This window comes from Diaporthe citri, assembly GCF_014595645.1.
Source record: "Diaporthe citri strain NFHF-8-4 chromosome Unknown scaffold_6, whole genome shotgun sequence".
NCBI lineage: Eukaryota > Fungi > Ascomycota > Sordariomycetes > Diaporthales > Diaporthaceae > Diaporthe > Diaporthe citri.
In genome coordinates this window covers 2242261-2258397 of record NW_025064851.1, presented here as the reverse complement: position 1 = coordinate 2258397, position 16137 = coordinate 2242261, and the positions used below count along the sequence as shown (strand labels likewise).

The 16137-nt window shown below is 57.3% G+C and overlaps 8 protein-coding genes across 8 annotated transcripts; 2 read left to right on the top strand and 6 right to left on the bottom strand.

Annotated features, from left to right (window-relative positions):
- Positions 1–335: 335 nt before the first annotated feature.
- INS49_012637 (uncharacterized protein) lies at positions 336–3804 on the bottom strand (the record flags this gene model as incomplete). Its single annotated transcript, XM_043173340.1, has 3 exons — positions 336–3115; positions 3321–3464; positions 3753–3804. The coding sequence occupies 3 exons, from the start codon at positions 3802–3804 to the stop codon at positions 336–338; spliced, it is 2976 nt and encodes a 991-aa protein (XP_043022637.1).
- Positions 3805–6663: 2859 nt separating this feature from the next.
- INS49_012636 (uncharacterized protein) lies at positions 6664–7730 on the top strand (the record flags this gene model as incomplete). The annotated part of the gene is made up of 3 exons (XM_043173339.1): positions 6664–7042; positions 7163–7546; positions 7621–7730. 3 exons carry the CDS (start codon positions 6664–6666, stop codon positions 7728–7730), a joined length of 873 nt encoding a protein of 290 aa, XP_043022636.1.
- Positions 7731–8002: 272 nt separating this feature from the next.
- INS49_012635 (uncharacterized protein) lies at positions 8003–8295 on the bottom strand (the record flags this gene model as incomplete). The annotated part of the gene is made up of 2 exons (XM_043173338.1): positions 8003–8208; positions 8274–8295. 2 exons carry the CDS (start codon positions 8293–8295, stop codon positions 8003–8005), a joined length of 228 nt encoding a protein of 75 aa, XP_043022635.1.
- A 925-nt stretch (positions 8296–9220) lies between these two features.
- On the bottom strand, positions 9221–10177 carry INS49_012634 (uncharacterized protein; the record flags this gene model as incomplete). Its single annotated transcript, XM_043173337.1, has 3 exons — positions 9221–9518; positions 9580–9847; positions 10021–10177. 3 exons carry the CDS (start codon positions 10175–10177, stop codon positions 9221–9223), a joined length of 723 nt encoding a protein of 240 aa, XP_043022634.1.
- A 1051-nt stretch (positions 10178–11228) lies between these two features.
- INS49_012633 (uncharacterized protein) lies at positions 11229–11610 on the top strand (the record flags this gene model as incomplete). Its single annotated transcript, XM_043173336.1, has 2 exons — positions 11229–11295; positions 11351–11610. The coding sequence occupies 2 exons, from the start codon at positions 11229–11231 to the stop codon at positions 11608–11610; spliced, it is 327 nt and encodes a 108-aa protein (XP_043022633.1).
- Positions 11611–11808: 198 nt separating this feature from the next.
- INS49_012632 (uncharacterized protein) lies at positions 11809–12905 on the bottom strand (the record flags this gene model as incomplete). Its single annotated transcript, XM_043173335.1, has 2 exons — positions 11809–12464; positions 12530–12905. 2 exons carry the CDS (start codon positions 12903–12905, stop codon positions 11809–11811), a joined length of 1032 nt encoding a protein of 343 aa, XP_043022632.1.
- Positions 12906–13520: 615 nt separating this feature from the next.
- Positions 13521–13916, bottom strand: INS49_012631 (uncharacterized protein; the record flags this gene model as incomplete). The annotated part of the gene is made up of 4 exons (XM_043173334.1): positions 13521–13544; positions 13600–13635; positions 13711–13806; positions 13893–13916. 4 exons carry the CDS (start codon positions 13914–13916, stop codon positions 13521–13523), a joined length of 180 nt encoding a protein of 59 aa, XP_043022631.1.
- A 557-nt stretch (positions 13917–14473) lies between these two features.
- Positions 14474–15239, bottom strand: INS49_012630 (uncharacterized protein; the record flags this gene model as incomplete). The annotated part of the gene is made up of 2 exons (XM_043173333.1): positions 14474–14763; positions 15119–15239. The coding sequence occupies 2 exons, from the start codon at positions 15237–15239 to the stop codon at positions 14474–14476; spliced, it is 411 nt and encodes a 136-aa protein (XP_043022630.1).
- Between the last annotated feature and the right edge of the window lie 898 nt (positions 15240–16137).

The following is a 16137-nucleotide window of genomic DNA, read 5'->3' as shown; positions in this document are numbered from 1 at the left end:
CAAAGGAGGAGCTTTGTGTTCCCGTCCTTGATGACTTCCTCCTCACAGACAGAGAGTTCCCCAAGTCCCCTCACTACCAGACGCTCCCGAATTGTTGTTCAAGATAAGCGACATGTTGTCCGTAAGCACAATCACGTCAGATAAATGTAAGATACAGTTCCAATAGAAGAGAGATTAACGAAGGGGGTGGGGTATATGGGTAGTGTAAGTAGTAGAAAAGGGGTATCCGGGTTGAGGTCTCGAGTTGGACCAATGTAAAAAAAAGGTTGAAGAGAATTGCCCGGCGACCCCATCATCAGCCACCATCAGTTTTCCCCTGGCTCAACTTGCGCCACTTATGCGCTCTGGGGCAAGTTCGCCGGCGAGACCTCTCCATTTCCGATAAATGGGAACGCTCTCCTGCTCCCGACACTCTCCACCTTGGAGAGACCGAGCTTCTCTAGCCCGGCCACTGCACTGTCCTCTCCGTTTCCATTTCCATTGTAGATGCCCAGACCACCGCCATCTATGCTCTTGCTGGGGTCTGGCGACTCATCTTCACCGGCTTCCATCTTCTCATCCAGGTTCATCAGCGCAGGCGGCCTGTGGCGCATTTGGCGGGCCTTTGCGAGCGAGATTGTCTTTTGCTGATAACTGGTGACAATCGGTTGGTTATCGTCCCTGTCGATAGTTGCTTTCATAAGAGCCCCCATCCAGAGCCGGCCCTGCTTGATATTTGGCACAGCGAAGTAATGGACGGTCGGTTTGGTGAAGTTGACAGCCCGAGAAAGACCGGCCCTGGGAGGAACCAGTTTGAAGATGAATATCGAATCGGACGCTGCCGTTGGATCCGCGTCAGCCTCCGTGGCAGCAATTGTGCGTACGTTGCTGTTAACGGGCACGGCAGGTGAGTTCGATGCGCCAGTGAGTGTTGCATGGAGCCCGGTCAGTCTCTCGTTGTCAGCTGGCAGAACTCTGTGGAAGGATATATCGATGAGGCCTTTTTCTTGCTCGTCGTCCTCCGAGTAATAGTATGCGAGACGCCTGCCCTTGAGAACAAACAGCCTCGGCTTCCACGTTGTCATGAGGCCGTTGCTCTTCTTCTTCATCCAGCCGCTGTAGTCTGCGTCCACCATCGCTTCACGCGGACTAACCTTGAGCAAACCACGCGTGTATGCACTCGTCTCTTTCTTACCTTTCTTCTTGTTACCGCGGCTGCCCGTTGAGGCCAGAGTGCCTGGACTCTTCGAGACATCAGGAGACTCTAGCTCGAGACTCGGTCCCACTGAGGGCGTACTAGACCCTGTCCTAGAGGGAGACTGCATCGGCGAGTCCCGCAGCGGCGAGTCGAGAGCTGGGGCAATCTTGGCACGCTCTTGTCCGGTAACCGCATCAGATATGGCTCTGACCCCGCTGGTCTTCGTTGGTTTTTGCATCAGGTCGTTGGCCAGGGCTTGGCGGTGAGCTGGTGACACTGGCAGAGATGGTGAGGGGCGCAGGTTGTCAACGGACGCGGTATCAAGCTTTGTAACCGTTGGGGGGCTGTCTTTGCTTGGCACTGCAGGACGTAGGGACTCGGTCGTGTTTGTCGAAAGGGTCCTCCTATGACTCCCATTCGCAGCCGGCGCGCCGTAGTACTTCTGAGCTGCAGGCGACAGCGGCTCGCCCCGTATAGAACCAATGCTACCAAACCTGGAGTGGCGGGCCATGGCGGTTGCGCTCCTGACCCTCTGCTCTTCCGTGTAGCTTGTGTTGCGTGAGTGTGACGCCGTGCTGTCGCGCTTCTTAAGCACGTTTCGATTCCTACTGCTGCCCTCTGCACTAGAGAAGTAGCCGCGGTCGAGGTCCACGGCAGAATCCTGCAATTCATTCTCGGGAGCGAGGAAGTTAGAGCCGGAGACGGGCCTGGTGACTGCAGCGCCTCCTAGTGTCCAGTTCCGGTCAAAGGACGGCTGCTTCTTATGGGCTGACTCCTGCAGAGGGAATGTTCCGCTGGGCATCAACTTTGGGGCTGGGCCACCACTGTTGAGGCTCATCACTGGAAGCCGGAAATCCGTCGACGAATGTCTCCTAGAGTGATGCAGATCGCGGATTGATGCGGCTGAAGGACGCTTCTCATGGTTTGGCCGGGAAGGGCTGTCAAGAAGTGTTCTTGGTGACACGGGAGATCCTGGCATGCCCGCAGGCTCGAGCTTAGGTGTCGTTGCGACCGACCTTCGCTTTTGTTGCGACATGGGCCGATCGCCGATCGGGGGAAGCCTGCTTATAGAGGTGATGGTGTTGTTCCTGCTCCTAGTCCGTCTGCCAACATCTGACCCTGCTTCGCTGCCGTACGTCTGTGTAGTTGGTCGTGTGAAGATTCCATTGACCTCGTCTTGTAATGCCTTGACCTTCTGCCAGGTCTTCAGCCTCCGACCCACGGAGCCGAGGTCGAAAGCCTTGATGAAGAGCGACGTTTGATCCATACCCAAAAGCACCTCTCCAGTGATCTCCTGATCTCGGAATACCTCACAATGGTGCTTCTCGACCCCCGAGGTGAAGAGGTACTCTGCAACCTCGTCGGGCGTCCAAGACTCGACCTCGGAACGAGAGTGTGCACCTTCCTCCTCCTCGTCTGTCTCTTCGCCTGCTATGTAGGACAACCGGTGGTCTATGTTCGAGCTGTATTCGCTTCCAGAGTCGTTGGCGTGCCGCGAGACACTGCCATGTCTCGGGGTAGATCGAAGGTCGTCAATATGCTCGTCAATGACGTTGAGGGTCTCGTGGAGGACGTGATTGTCCTGACCCTGGTTGAGGCGGGAAAATGAGCCTATGCCGGCCGAGACTGGAGGGCTCTTGGACGGAATGGTGCCAGTGTTGGGGGCACTGTAGGAAGACAGCGGCAGCGTCACTGGGGTGCTGTCGGCCTTCAAGTCGGGCGGCGGTGATAATGCAGCTTGCGCAGGCTCGGTCGTCGGGGCAGCTGGCTGTGGCGGCGATTGGACCTGAACCGGGGTGGGAACCTCGGCAGACTGAGCGGGCGGGGCCTGAGGTTGTGATTGCGGCTGTAGCTGCGGCTGTGAGGCGGGCGTCGCAGCAGTGCTTGGAGCGGGCTTGATGGCGTTGTTGCTATTACTAGGAGCCGGACGGGTGTAGACTGGAGGAGCCCGGGGGTTAGCAACACCCAGACACTGGGACAGCAGGAAGCAACGGCGGACGGTGGGCGATGCGGGGCGGGGTGATATGGGGTGTTGGTGTTGTTGACGGTGACAGACAGCAACCACCCCCCGTCACTCCCCCCTCTTCCCTCAGGTCAGGCAAGGGGAAGGGGCGCCGCGACAGAACAAAGGGCATGGACGTACCTTCCGGGAACAGACCACTGTTGCCATTAACCAGGTGTTTGCCCAGGAACCACCCATCGCCAAACTCGTCGTCCCTCTCTACCAATTCGACGCGGTCACCCTTTGCCAGGGTCAGCTCATCGGAGCTTCGGGCAGTGAAGTCATCTGCAGGTGGTGCGCATCAGATAAGTTAGCCCACGGAAATTGAAGAGTCCTGCCAATCAGTCGCGCATCCCCGGCGGTGGTAGGCGAGAGGAGGTGGGAAATCGACCGAGGGGGGAGTGCGAGTGCGCGCCTCGCCTGGGCTCGCTTGGTGCGCTGCAGGGCTCGCGGCCAATTCCCGGTGGTCAACACTGACCAAGACCCCCTCTCTCGACCCCAGAGCCGAAACCCACAGCTCATCTCATCACAGATTGGGATGGTTTGTTGGGGACAAGAGGGTCCAGCACTTACGGATGACGAGCAGGATATCGCCCACCTCGGGCCTCGCTGCCGATGTCGCCATCGTGGATGCGCTGCGCGTTGTCGTTCCTTGGGGGTTATCGCCTCCGCCTCCCTGGGGAGAAGTCGTGGTGGCTCGCGGGCGCTCTGGAACGGGGGCGGATCAAGGGTCCGTGGCCACTCGCAGGCGTCAGTGGCGGCAAGACATAGAGGTGTTGTTGTTTGTTGATTGAAGATTGTTTGAAGACGAGGACGAGGACGAGAAGGGGAACGAGACAGACGCGACGTCTGTGGCTGTGGCTGAAAAAGGGTCGTTCGGCGCCGGGGGAGGGGGGAGAATGGGGCGGGACGGAGGTTGATGATTATGATGTGATGGGCTGGCTCGAGTTGGAGTTGGGGAGTCGTCGAGGTCGTCCCAAGGCCAGGCCACAAGGGTGGTTAATTAGCGGGCAGAAAGGATGGGTAACAGCTGGTAGGGTACTAAGGTTGGCTTCTTGGGCTGTTTGCTGTCTGGTCTGTCTGGTCTGGTAGCAGTAGGGGAGGGAATGGCCAAGGAAAAAGAGGCACGAGCCCGCCGGCTTTGATGGTAGTGCGGCCGTGATAATCTGAGAGAGATTGGGATCCCTGAAAATGGGGATCTTCGACTTGGAGTCTAGGTGCAGCCGTTGGGGGCGAGCCGACTCAAGCCCGAGTTGAGGACTCGCCAGGAATGGAGTCGTGCCTTGCGAGAGCCAGCTGTGAGATGGCAGAGTCTCACAAGAGGAAAAAAAAAAAAAAAAAAAAAGACCGTGACGAGCTAGGACGAGCAGAGGCCAGGCTTGGCCCCCCCTTTGAGTGCAATAATAAGTGCGCGCAGGTGGAGGATTCCCGTGCCGCAGCCCAGGCCAGCTCAGATTTGACAAATGGATCGACTTGAGTTCATCATTAGACTGATGATTATCCTACGGGGCTGACGGGCCAGGCGGGATGCGATACGCAATTCTTGATGCTGCAACACAAGTCCCCACTGTTTTCCCTTCCCTTCCCTACAGGCGGATGCCGATGGATTTCACACCTGGGCCCTGCAAGTCACACAAGCGCATTCTACTGCACAGTCACTCCCAGTCAGTCTACAGCATACGCATTACGCCTTCATCCGAACTTTGTCTCTATCCCCGCCCCTTGTAATATGTTGATTCACCGGGAGGAGGGCTCTCTGACTGCACTCTTTGGACTCTGACTGACGAGCGGCTCTGCACCTGTGTCGCCACCCGCCCCGCCCCGGAGACCAGACCAGTCGAGACCAGACGGACAGGGTGGCAACTATCTACAGGACCTACTGGATGGAGGTAGTCAGTCCACTGGTGGTCCACTGTACCGGCAGCCCACTCGACAGTACATGCAGCTTGGTGGTAAGAATGCAGGCAATGCTCCGTTGGACGGAACGAGTAATCCGCTGCCCAGTGGCTGGGGCTGGCAGGTGCATTGTGTCCGTCCAAAAGGAGGAGGACGAGGGAGTACGGGGATCCGTTATTTTAGGTGTGGTCGCACAGTAGCGTGTCCTCTCTCGATGCATGTGAGGCGAGCCTTTGCAGGGTCCCCAGGGCAGCGGGCACCTATTCTGAGATGGCAGTGGTCGCATTCGTCAATCAATCCTGTCCCAGCTGGACGGGGGACGGGGGGACGGTCGATAGCGCTTTACCCGTTGGACTAATTTGGATGGGCGAGGTGACGCTGGCACTGGGGTGGGAGGCCGTTTTATTTGAGACCTGGGTGACACCGTCCACGGGTGCCCCTTTACGTTGGACCCTCATATAGGCGGTTGGCTGATAATTGGAAGTCATCTAGAAGAAGAGATTGATGCCGGCCAGCCAGCCAGTCCATCAACGACTCTGAGAATCAAAGCTCGGCCTAGATCGGACAGCCTGACAGCGCAGCAGCCCCGGCAGCCGCCCAGCATGGATGGAGGAGTGCGTGTTGGCTGGGGAGACCCTGACCTTTATTTAGAAAGAGGAAAGCGGAAAGCGAGGGCCAGAGCATGGGCCCCGACGATCCTGCGGTACATTTCAACGCTGCAGGCTGACTACGTAGACGACAATCCCTTTTTTGTACTGTGTGTCATTGCACAGGCTGGCCCTCACTCTCGGTCTCACTCTCACTCTCACTCATCAACCTGAGGGCTCAGCGATCAGGACAAATGAGAAAGGGGCCCTCGAGGTCACACCAGGCGCAGCAGGACGCCTTGTCAAGTGAGATTAGATAGATGCTGTGTCACCCGCCCATGAACCACTGACGGAGCACAGCAGCTACCTGGATGCTTTGGCGAGCAAAAAGTAAATTTTCTCTAGCGACTCGGTGGAGCTGACATCACTGCCAAGTGCTCACGAGTTCACGGGCGGACGGGAGGGAGGGTTGCAGTCCGGGGCGGCTCGAAGAATTCACATGGGAGGCTGCCCAAGTCAGATACTCCGTTGTGCTGTGTGCGCGTGTCTGTTTCGCAGTGGCGTAGGTCTGAGGTGGGAGGCAACGCAATATTATCTGAGTAATGTGAAGAACGTTGCGCATTCTGACCTGCATGCGATCGACTCGTACAACCAGAACCACGGATAACAAGACATATGCGGACAGAGATGGCCTAGTCTAGAGGGGAAGTAAACCTTTGCATTGCATGTATGTAGCCTACCTAGGTATGTACTTGCGGCCGCAGGTCTTGGCAGGCGGCCCAAAAGATACCTCGGCAACTTTGATAGCCGCAACACCTGCGTCCGAACCAACAACACCACTCAGTCTACACATTCAACAGCTACGACAGCAAAGAATTCAAGAGCCAACGAAGCTCCCTCATGAATAGTTAGCCTTTTTTCAAAGTACCGATTATTCCACGCCCGAAAATATACAACAAACCAGAGCCCCCGCCCAGCCCACACGGCACAGCACCAAAGCCATGGCCGCCCAGCCAGCCAAGCCCCTGGAGGGCTACACCGGCTACGCCCACTTCAACATCACCAGCCCGGCGGACTTCGTGGCCCACGTCGAGATCAACCGGCCGCGAAAGCTTAACTCGTTCATCCGGGAGATGTGGCTCGAGCTGCGCTCCATCTTCAACCAGCTGTCCTCCGACCCGGACGTCCGCGCCGTCGTGCTCACGGGCGCCGGCGACAGGGCATTCACCACGGGGCTGGACGTCCAGGCCGCCTCCGAGAGCGATGCCGCCGTCCAGGGCGCCAACAGCGACGTCGACGGCGCCAGGACAGCGACCAAGATGCGCCGCCATGTATACGAGTTTCAGGAGTGCATCACCGCCGTGGAGAAATGTGAGAAGCGTGAGTTACGGGCCCCCCTTGTCCAACCCCTCCCCCGTTAAAGGCATGACTTTCTATGTCGTGAGGTGTTGGGAACGGCAAAGGCTGAGTCGCAGCGCCTACGGGCGCACCTACCTACAGCGGTGATCTGCATCCTCCACGGCATATCCATAGGCCTGGCCATCGACCTCTCCTGCTGCGCCGACATCCGGCTCTGCGCGGCGGACACGCGGCTGGCCGTCAAGGAGGTCGACATCGGGCTGGCGGCGGACATCGGGACGCTCTCGAGGCTGCCCAAGGCGGTCGGGAGCTCCTCGTGGGTCAAGGACGTGTGCCTGTCGGCGCGCTTCTTCGACGCCGCCGAGGCGCTGCGGGCCGGCTTCGTGAGCGAGGTGCACGAGAGCAAGGCCGCGGCCGTCGCCGCGGGTCTGGGCAAGGCGGCCCTCCTAGCCGGCAAGAGCCCCGTCGCGGTGCAGGGCACCAAGGAACTGCTCAATCACGCCAGGGATCACAGTGTGGACGAGAGTAGGTCTTTATTCTACCTGCCCCCCTGCCCTGCCCTGCCTCAGTCAGGGCCAGCTAACCTCTTGCTCTTGCAGGTCTGCGGTACACCGCGGTCTGGAACTCGGCCATGCTCCAGTCAAACGACGTCTCTTCCGCGCTTCTGTCTGGCATGCAGAAGAGGAAGCCGACGTTCGAGAAGCTATAGACATAGATCATGGTGATCTGTCCTCTCCGAGGACCTGTAAATATCTTCACAACCCAACCTGCCGCTTGTCTGTTGCTCCAGCGATCCATCTCGAGAACGTTCTGCCTTGGCCATGAACCATGTCCTGAGCATGTCGCGCCGGTAGCGCAAGGGTTGTGGGCGGCATTTGTCCGTAGGTACTCGTACAGTATCGAGCAGGCGCCAAAGGCCCCCGATTGGTGATGTGGCAATCGTGTAGATCGTGTGATCCGTAACCCAGTCCCACGCGCGCATCACTCGGACCCAGACTCGTCGCCGCCGTGCTGCTGAGTCGTCTCCCTCAGGCGGTCCTCCAGCATCTGCTTGAGCTTCTGCAGCATCGTCTCCTTGATCACGACGTGCTCGTCATCCAGGTCGTCGATGATGTACTCGTGGCCGCTCTTGGTGTCTATGTTGACGATGATGGACTTGATCGACGGGTCGCACTCGACAAGGACACCTGTGGGAGGGCGGGTTGGACTGACGTCGGCTTCGTTCCTTTCTCGCGGGGGCGGCGATGCTTACCTCTTATGGCTCGTGCTGGCATGGTATCGAATTGGCAAGGATCACAGGGGCGGTAGTATTCGTGTTGCTGGTGTATCCGAGTGTGCTAGGAGGTCCGAGGAGCTGGGTGTTCTGGGCCTCAGAAGTTGGGTGTGCTTCTGTGATGACGCCGAAGGTGGGCGGTAGACCTGGAGTCTAGCTTAGAACGACTCATCGAAAGCGACCCGCTTCGGCTACGGTCAGACCCCTGCAAGCCCGGGCCTGTGCACCTCAAGGCCCTGCGCAGGGGCCCAGAAGCTTGTTCAGTGGGCTGCATTTTCGGCGAACGTCCCCCAGGTCAAATAGTCTATTCGTCCACCAACGTGTCTGCTTGATATCATAAACTTGAATCAGATCCCATATGCCAGAGCCCCTCTCATAGACTACTATCTCATCCGGATTATTTGCATGTCATGCTCAACAAACTTTTCTCTGATGTATTAGAGCCTGATCATGAATCCCATACTAGCCTTTTGGCCAGTGACCAAAAGTGGACAACCCATAACAGCAACAGCCATAGATACTGTCCGAGTCTATTGGTGGTTCGTAGCCTACCACTGGGTGCCGTGGGAAATGTTTCCGGTCCTCTGCTGACTCTCTTGACGAGACTAAGCATGGTCCTAAAAGCGGGTATTCAATGAGAAATTATCCCATCAGAGGTTGCCCTAAAAACGGGTATCCCACAGTGGGTTATCCCATAGGAGGCTATACCATAGGAGGTTATCCCATAGGAGGTTATCCCGTAGGAGGTTATCCCATAGGGGCTACCCCAGAGGAAGCTGTCCCAGAGGAGGTGTCTTCTGCTCATAGGTAACATCATAACGGGCCTAGGGACTGTGAGCCAGCAATCCCTTCGTTCGCTACTAACTCTTGTATTAATTACCCACCTCAACAATGTGTACCAAACGCCGCATAGAACGAAACTGTGTCTACTCTTCAAAATCACCGGGTATGTGCTTCATCCATTTCACTGTCGCCTTTGTGTCCTCCCACTCCGGGCTCCCAGGCACGTACCTGGACCTGTCATAGTCCCACTGGCTCTGGTGTCGCTCTGCCCACCCATAGAACCTGTCCCAGTCCCTACACGTGTGCTTCATGCCCATGTAGGTCAGGTACTTCTTGTTCCTCTCGCTCCACTGCCACACCAGCGGAGTCGTATCGGCGTGGCACATGAGGTACTGCCGGATCTGGTCGACACAGTGGTCCACGTGGCCCCATCCTTTGCCCCTCAGTGTCCCCCAGGTGCGTCGCGTTCAGGTACAGGCTCTCCGGGGAGCCGCCGGCCCACAGCATCAGCCGGATCATGTTTAGGCAGTGCAGGTGGTGGAACACATCCAGCTGGATGTAGTGCTGGTCCTCGTGACCCGGCACCGGGCTGGACGGGACCTCGAGCCTGGCCGACGACGCTGGGATCTGGCTTATGCCTACTTTGTTATAGAGGTGGTGCCAGAGTGCGTTGTTCTCGGCGTTGGGGGCGCCTTGGTACGGCGTCTTGCCGTTCTGGACTGAGCTGTCGAAGACGACTTCTTTGTATGAGATGGCTTCGTTTGCTGGAGCTGCGGGATGACGGCAAAGCCTCTCAGTCAATCTTCTTCTGGTTCCTGCTGCTGAATGGGGCGGGCATGCAATGGTATATCGGGCAACTGATGAAGTTCGGTCTACCACTTACACCATTGTCTCCCAAGACTAGGATCAGTCACCGGTTGAGACCATACCAACACCAACGCACAGCACAGTAGTACGTTAATTGCTGCTGATATGCCTAGAGCGGCGCGGATGCACCGTGAGATCCCTCGCACAACGACGACGTCTCTGTACGACTCGGAACTGCTGCGAAGGAGCTTTTCCCTCGACAGTGCGGACTCTGTCTCCGAAGCTGAGCTCATCTCGTGTTTGGTGAGTGAAAAGAAACTGGGAGGAAGTGACGAGAAGGATTCGAATTCGCTGATGGACTATGGTTTCGCAATGACGCTGTCATCTCGGAGCCTCATGAAATCGTCAGCCAGGGAGAATCCGAAGAGCCAACGACCTGCCATCTCAGACTGTGTAAGCCTCCCAAACAGCAGTTCCTCTTATGGATCGCAAGTTGTTAGGAAGATCTAAGTTCAGGTCATTCTATGTGTCCTGATATCCCCTTTCCTGATGTATTTTGACTCAGTTGACACCGCAAGCATATACTCGAGTCAGCCAGCATCGACTGCTATATGTCGGTCGTGTTCATCCGAGCTCGTGAGGTTTGTCCGTGAAGTTCGTACATGAACCACTGTGGAATCGTCAAGCCTCCCGACACCCGAGATCTATCAAGCCGGGGCATTTTCGGAGGATTTCCTTACATCTAGCAGCTCTATCTACATTCCTTGGGACCGTCGCCCCTGCCCGACTCCCGATCTCTCGGGCCGGGCGAAACCTCGGGACCTGATTCCCACCGGCTGGTGAAATTTCGGGGGAGCATATTTAACGGGTCCGGAGGAGTCAAGCTTTGCGGGGCTCCGCGATACCCACCCGCACTTCCTACTCAACGCCCTGCCTAGCACAATCCTGGGGGCGGGCAGACTCTGGGCAGGATATGACGAGCATGGCCCCGGTGCGGGAGGGCTCGCTTACAGCCTTGGAGAAAGCTTTGTTACTCGCGTTACTCGCGTGACATGGTAGATCCCCCTGAAGTGCATGGGCCGGCCTGGGGACGACCTGGTCCTTGTCTTTGGCGCTTGACTTCACGATTGCCTCACTGGCCGGTAGCAAGGAATGTTAAGATAGACAGCAATTGGACTGAACCTTACGGCGTCGATTCTGTGTCTCGGAGGAGCATAAATAGGCCCTATTATCCCCCACATTCTTTCGATGATCTCTGATATCAAGTCAGTCAACCTTCAAGCCAGCTCCACAAACAAATATCTTCACCACTTCAGCTGGAACAATTTTCTTCAACCTGTCAGAATGAAGCTAATCACCCTTTTCGCAACCCTCCTCGCATCTTCCGCCCTTGCGGTGCCCACCCCTGACGGTATGTACATCCGGACTAACGTCCCAGGTTTTCTTTGCTAATTTACCCCCAACAGTTGACGCTACCGACTGCAATGTCCCAGGAGGCTGCTACAAGCGGGACGTAGATGCCACCGACTGCAACGTCCCTGGTGGCTGCTATAAGAAGAGAGAACCTGAGGTTGCCAGCGTCGACGCCACTGATTGCAATGTGCCAGGTGGTTGTTACAAGAGGGACGTGGATGCCACGGATTGCAATGTCCCGGGCGGCTGCTACAAGAAGGAGAAGAGGGACGTCGACGCGACTGACTGCAATGTCCCTGGAGGTTGTTATTAGAAGGGTTGTCGGTCATCTTGGAAAACGCCCGGCCAGACGGTGAGGTGGAGAATGCTGAGTACGCAATAGTTTAAGCAGACTCTTTGGGCATACACGGCATTTACAAGGCGAAGCTTGAAGGATCATAGGAGGTTCATTCTGCCACACTGGAACAATATGTTGTCATGACTTTCCGCTTAGAACCAACAAGACCGTTCCCTACTTAGGCAGCTCAGGGCTGTCACCAAAGCACTTAGCCAGCATTTGCGGCGGGTACCGCTCACCCTTGCCCCCACCGACCTTCTCGATCTCAGCCCTGATCTCCGCCACCTCGACCGGGCTCAGCTTCACCTCGATCGCCTTGGCGTTCTCATCGAGGTACTTGACGCGCTTCGTGCCGGGGATCGGGATGAAGTCCTCGCCCTGCGCAAGAACCCACGCCAGAGACAGCTGGCCCGGCGTGACGCCCTTCCTGGCCGCGATGCCCGCCAGCGTCTCCACCAGCTTGAGGTTCTCGGGGAAGTGCGTCTCGGAGAAGCGCGGGTGGCGCCAGCGCGAGTCCGTCTCCTCGATGTCGTCGCGGCTCTTGATGGTCCCCGTCAGGAAGCCACGCCCCAGAGGGGAGTAGGCCACGATCTTGACGCCAAGCTCGCGGGCGGTCCGGAGGAGGTCGGTCTGGTCCGACTCGATCTCCAGCGCGAAGGGCGAGTACTCCATCTGCACGGCCGCGATGGGGTGCACGGCGTGGGCCCGGCGCAGCGTCCTGGCCGAGCACTCCGACAGGCCCAGGTACCTGATCTTGCCCTCGGCCTTGAGCTCTGCCATCGCCTTGACCGTCTCCTCGATGGGTACCTTGTCATCCACCCGGTGCTGGTCTGGCTGGGTGTCAGCTACACATTACCATTGGACTCCGGATCTGGGGAGTGAGCCCGTGACGTACAGTACAGATCAATCTGGTCGACGCCCAGGCGCTCGAGGGACGCGGCGCAGGCGTCCTTGACATAGGGGGCGTCACCGCGCACTATGAAGTTGCCCCTTGGGTCTATGTAGTTGGCAAACTTGGTGGCGAGGAAGATTTCCTTGCGCCGCCCCGTCTCCTTGAACCACTTGCCGAGGAGCTTCTCGTTGGTGTGCGGGCCGTAGACATCACTCGTGTCCCAGAAGGTCACGCCGAGGTCAGCGGAGCGTGTGAGCACGTCGAGGGACTCCTTGTCGTCGTAGCCGCCGAACGAGGTGTAGCCAAAGGACATGCCCATGCATCCCAACCCAATGGCCGAGACATTGTCGTCGCCGATCTTGCGAGTAGGGAACGGCATGGTGGCGGGGTAAATTTTGTCTTCTTTTTTATATCAAGCTTGGGTTAGACTACGTGAAAGGGGATTGCCAAGAGCCAGCGTGCTTGTTTAAATATTCTTGAAATCTACTTATCCTCTCCAGTGATGGCGTGCCCGCTGATCTTAATGGAAGCCCACTGCGGAGTTACTAAGGGCCTTACTGCCGATGGGGCGGGGATAGTTTCACTTTAGCATATCTAACACCGAGGCGGAAACCTTATACCCGGATCCCTAACCCTCTTACTTGAGTTGCAATCAAGATGAGGACAGAGGCTTATGAATGAGCATGTGAACAGTTGCTGGCGGTGTGTTACTGAATCTTGAGCAGTCCAGGCGATATTGTCGCTGTCACCGCTGTCTCCGAATACGCGGCAGCTTGTAAGAGCGGCCGAAGACCGTCTCACCCATGACCCAATGGCGAAGCGAACGGCCCTTCCCGCTGTCTACAGACAGCCAAGTCACCTGGCAATATGAGGAATCGGGTCGGTGAAGGCGAATGACTCTTATTATAGACGAACGAAGGAAATCTAGGCAATGTATTCGAGAGCCTCGCTTGCGATGTGTAGTAAAAAGAAATCGAAAAAGTCCAGCAGCCTTCTAACTGAAGACAGACGGGAAGCACTGCTCCTTGGGTCAACGCCCCATGTGTTCCGGCGTGGTCGATGAGCGGTTTTACGTTGGACTTGACCATCTCGCGGCGGCAGTTTGTGCACTGTCTGGAATGTCAGCCGTTTTGCCGTGCACGGGGTGGGAGGGCGGAGGGGGCGCCCGCTGTTTTCAAACGCACAATGACCGTCTCCTTGGGCGGCTTGACGGGAAGGCCGTTGGCCTTGACTGGGGCACGGGTGCCGGCGAGGTCGGCCTTCTTGTGCTCGCGTTGGATCTGGAAGGGTCAGCACTGGGGCACAAGGGTGGGAGCTCAGCAGCAGCAGTAGAAGTTGCGAGGCTGGTTCAGGAAGATAAAAGAACCTTCATCTTCTTGGAGACAGCCATCGTGAGGTTGGGTTGTCAAACGGGCTCGAGGCGGGTCGGATTGGATTGGATCAGTGGCCTGGTTGTTGCCGTCGAGGTGTGGAGCGGAGGGAGTGTAGAGTGAGTAGTCAATGGCCTGAGAGGATAAGGGGAGGAAAGGCGAGGAATACCTAGGTACTTGAGCAAGTTTAATCGACCCGCGTCTCGCGTCCTGTCCCGTGAGAGGGAAAAAATATCACTAACAAGCCGTAGAAGGAAGGCGGTGTGTCACCCGAATGCATCGCACTTTGTTCTGCCAGGACCCACCTTACGGGTCCCGCTCCCAGGCACGCTGAGAGTCAAGCCTCTGAGGTCGTGAGATACTCGCTTGTTTTGCATGGACGGCTTGCGCTGAGTACATGCCCGCCTTATCCGGAACTGATTGCCATAGAGTAGTCTTGCATTTCAAAACATCTTTGACTGAATCCAGCGGGCAAACGCTACTGTCGAGTTGTAGATTGGTATCTCCGCCTCAGCACTACACAGGATACGCCAACAAATTCCAATCGGTATACACACAACAAACATGAGCCACGGTTTTACTCGGGCATGCCCTCAAAGGGCTTGGCCAGCGTCTCCTTCATGAACGGCAGCTTAGACTTGGTCCAGATCTCCGTGTCCGGCTTCAGCGTCTTCTTGATCTCCGTGTCGAGGGTGCCCGCCTTGATGGCGATGATCTCGGGTGCTGCATCTGGGTCGTGGGCGATGGGCGACCCGCACTCGGAGCAGAAGATGCGGTGCACGTCCTTGCCCGAGGAGCCCTTGCCGGCCCACGACTTGGTCGGCCCGTTGAGCGTGAGCTTGTCCTTGGGGACGACTGCGACTAGGGCTGCGAGGGGGAAAGTCGGGTCAGCACTCCACCTGTACACATGCAGCATAAGGGCATCTCTTCATGCTCGGTCCAAGGCCGTGCCCAAGTATGAGGAATTGTAGTGTAAGTTTACACTGGGGTCTCGTTCCACAATGCCAACGGCTCGCTAGGGCCTGGGCTGTGGATCCGCGAACGGAGCTTCCGCTTGAGGACAGGGGTCGGGTGAGAGCTTCGCGCCATCCGTGTGTAAGAGTTGCGGGGGTGGGGCCCACCGATTCCCGCCCCGCGATGACGACGACCAAAACTCTCAAGCTCTCCCTCGCCAGGCCGTGCGAAGCCAACGAGTTCCGGGAAACGCTCAGTTGAAACTTACAATATGTCGAGCCAGATTGCCGTTGGCAGTCGTCGCAGTGGTCATAACCCGTGATCAGAGGCTGGTCGACGTCGACCGTGTAGGTGACGGCCTTGCAGAGACAGTGACCCTTGAGAACCATGGTGAAGAGCTGTTCTGTGTGGTGAGGGATGCTGGTGAGACGTGGGTAGCAGCTGGGTTGCGAGTAAGTAGGTAGTTGAGAGCTAGTGGGAAGCTTGTCTGCGGTGAAGGGAAGCCCCCTCGCTATATATGGCCCTCCACCCTCGAGCTCGCAAGGAGCAACGGAAGGCGATGCGACTCGGAGGGATCAGCAGGTTGACGCAAGAACCCTGCCGCTGTCACTCGGGCTTCAGGAGCTATACCTGTTTGCCGACGCTATGATGAAAGCCCTTCGCTGTAATGTGGGCCGGTGCGTTTCTGATTTGCATTTCCCGTCCTCTGCCCAGGAGGCAGGGAGGAAAGCTGAGCAGGTCTTCCGCCAAGGGCCTAGATACATGCAACGCGATCCCACCGAAGCGGCGGCAATTTGATAAAGTCTGTCCCCCATCATGCCAGGATCAGCTCAGCCTGGGCTTGCACGAGCACTGAGTGGGAGCAGATCGGCACCACCCTGGGCTGCCGTCCCGCCGCAGAAACATTCTAGGCTGATGACAATCAGGATGACGACGAACTCTGCATCCCCGTCTGATATTCTCCGGGGGAGTGGGAGGAGGGGCGGGCTTCCAGAGTCGCACTAGCTTCTGCCTGCCAAGCCGTCTCCTCGCAGCAGTTGTCTTGCAGCATTCTGTCTTGGACGTTGGATCCTGGTCTCACAACAGATGCACCGCGGATCACACCTCGATTAAAACGGCGGGCCGTGGAACTATTGCAGGGCCCAAGTTGTTTCGCCCCATCTCTGAGCGTCTGAACAAAGATCTCGACCGGACTGCCGGGATGGCGCCGCCGTCCGGTTCTATTTGTCACGTAAGCAAATCCGTAAGACAGGACTTTCTTAGAGGATGCGTCTGCAGAGGGCTGGT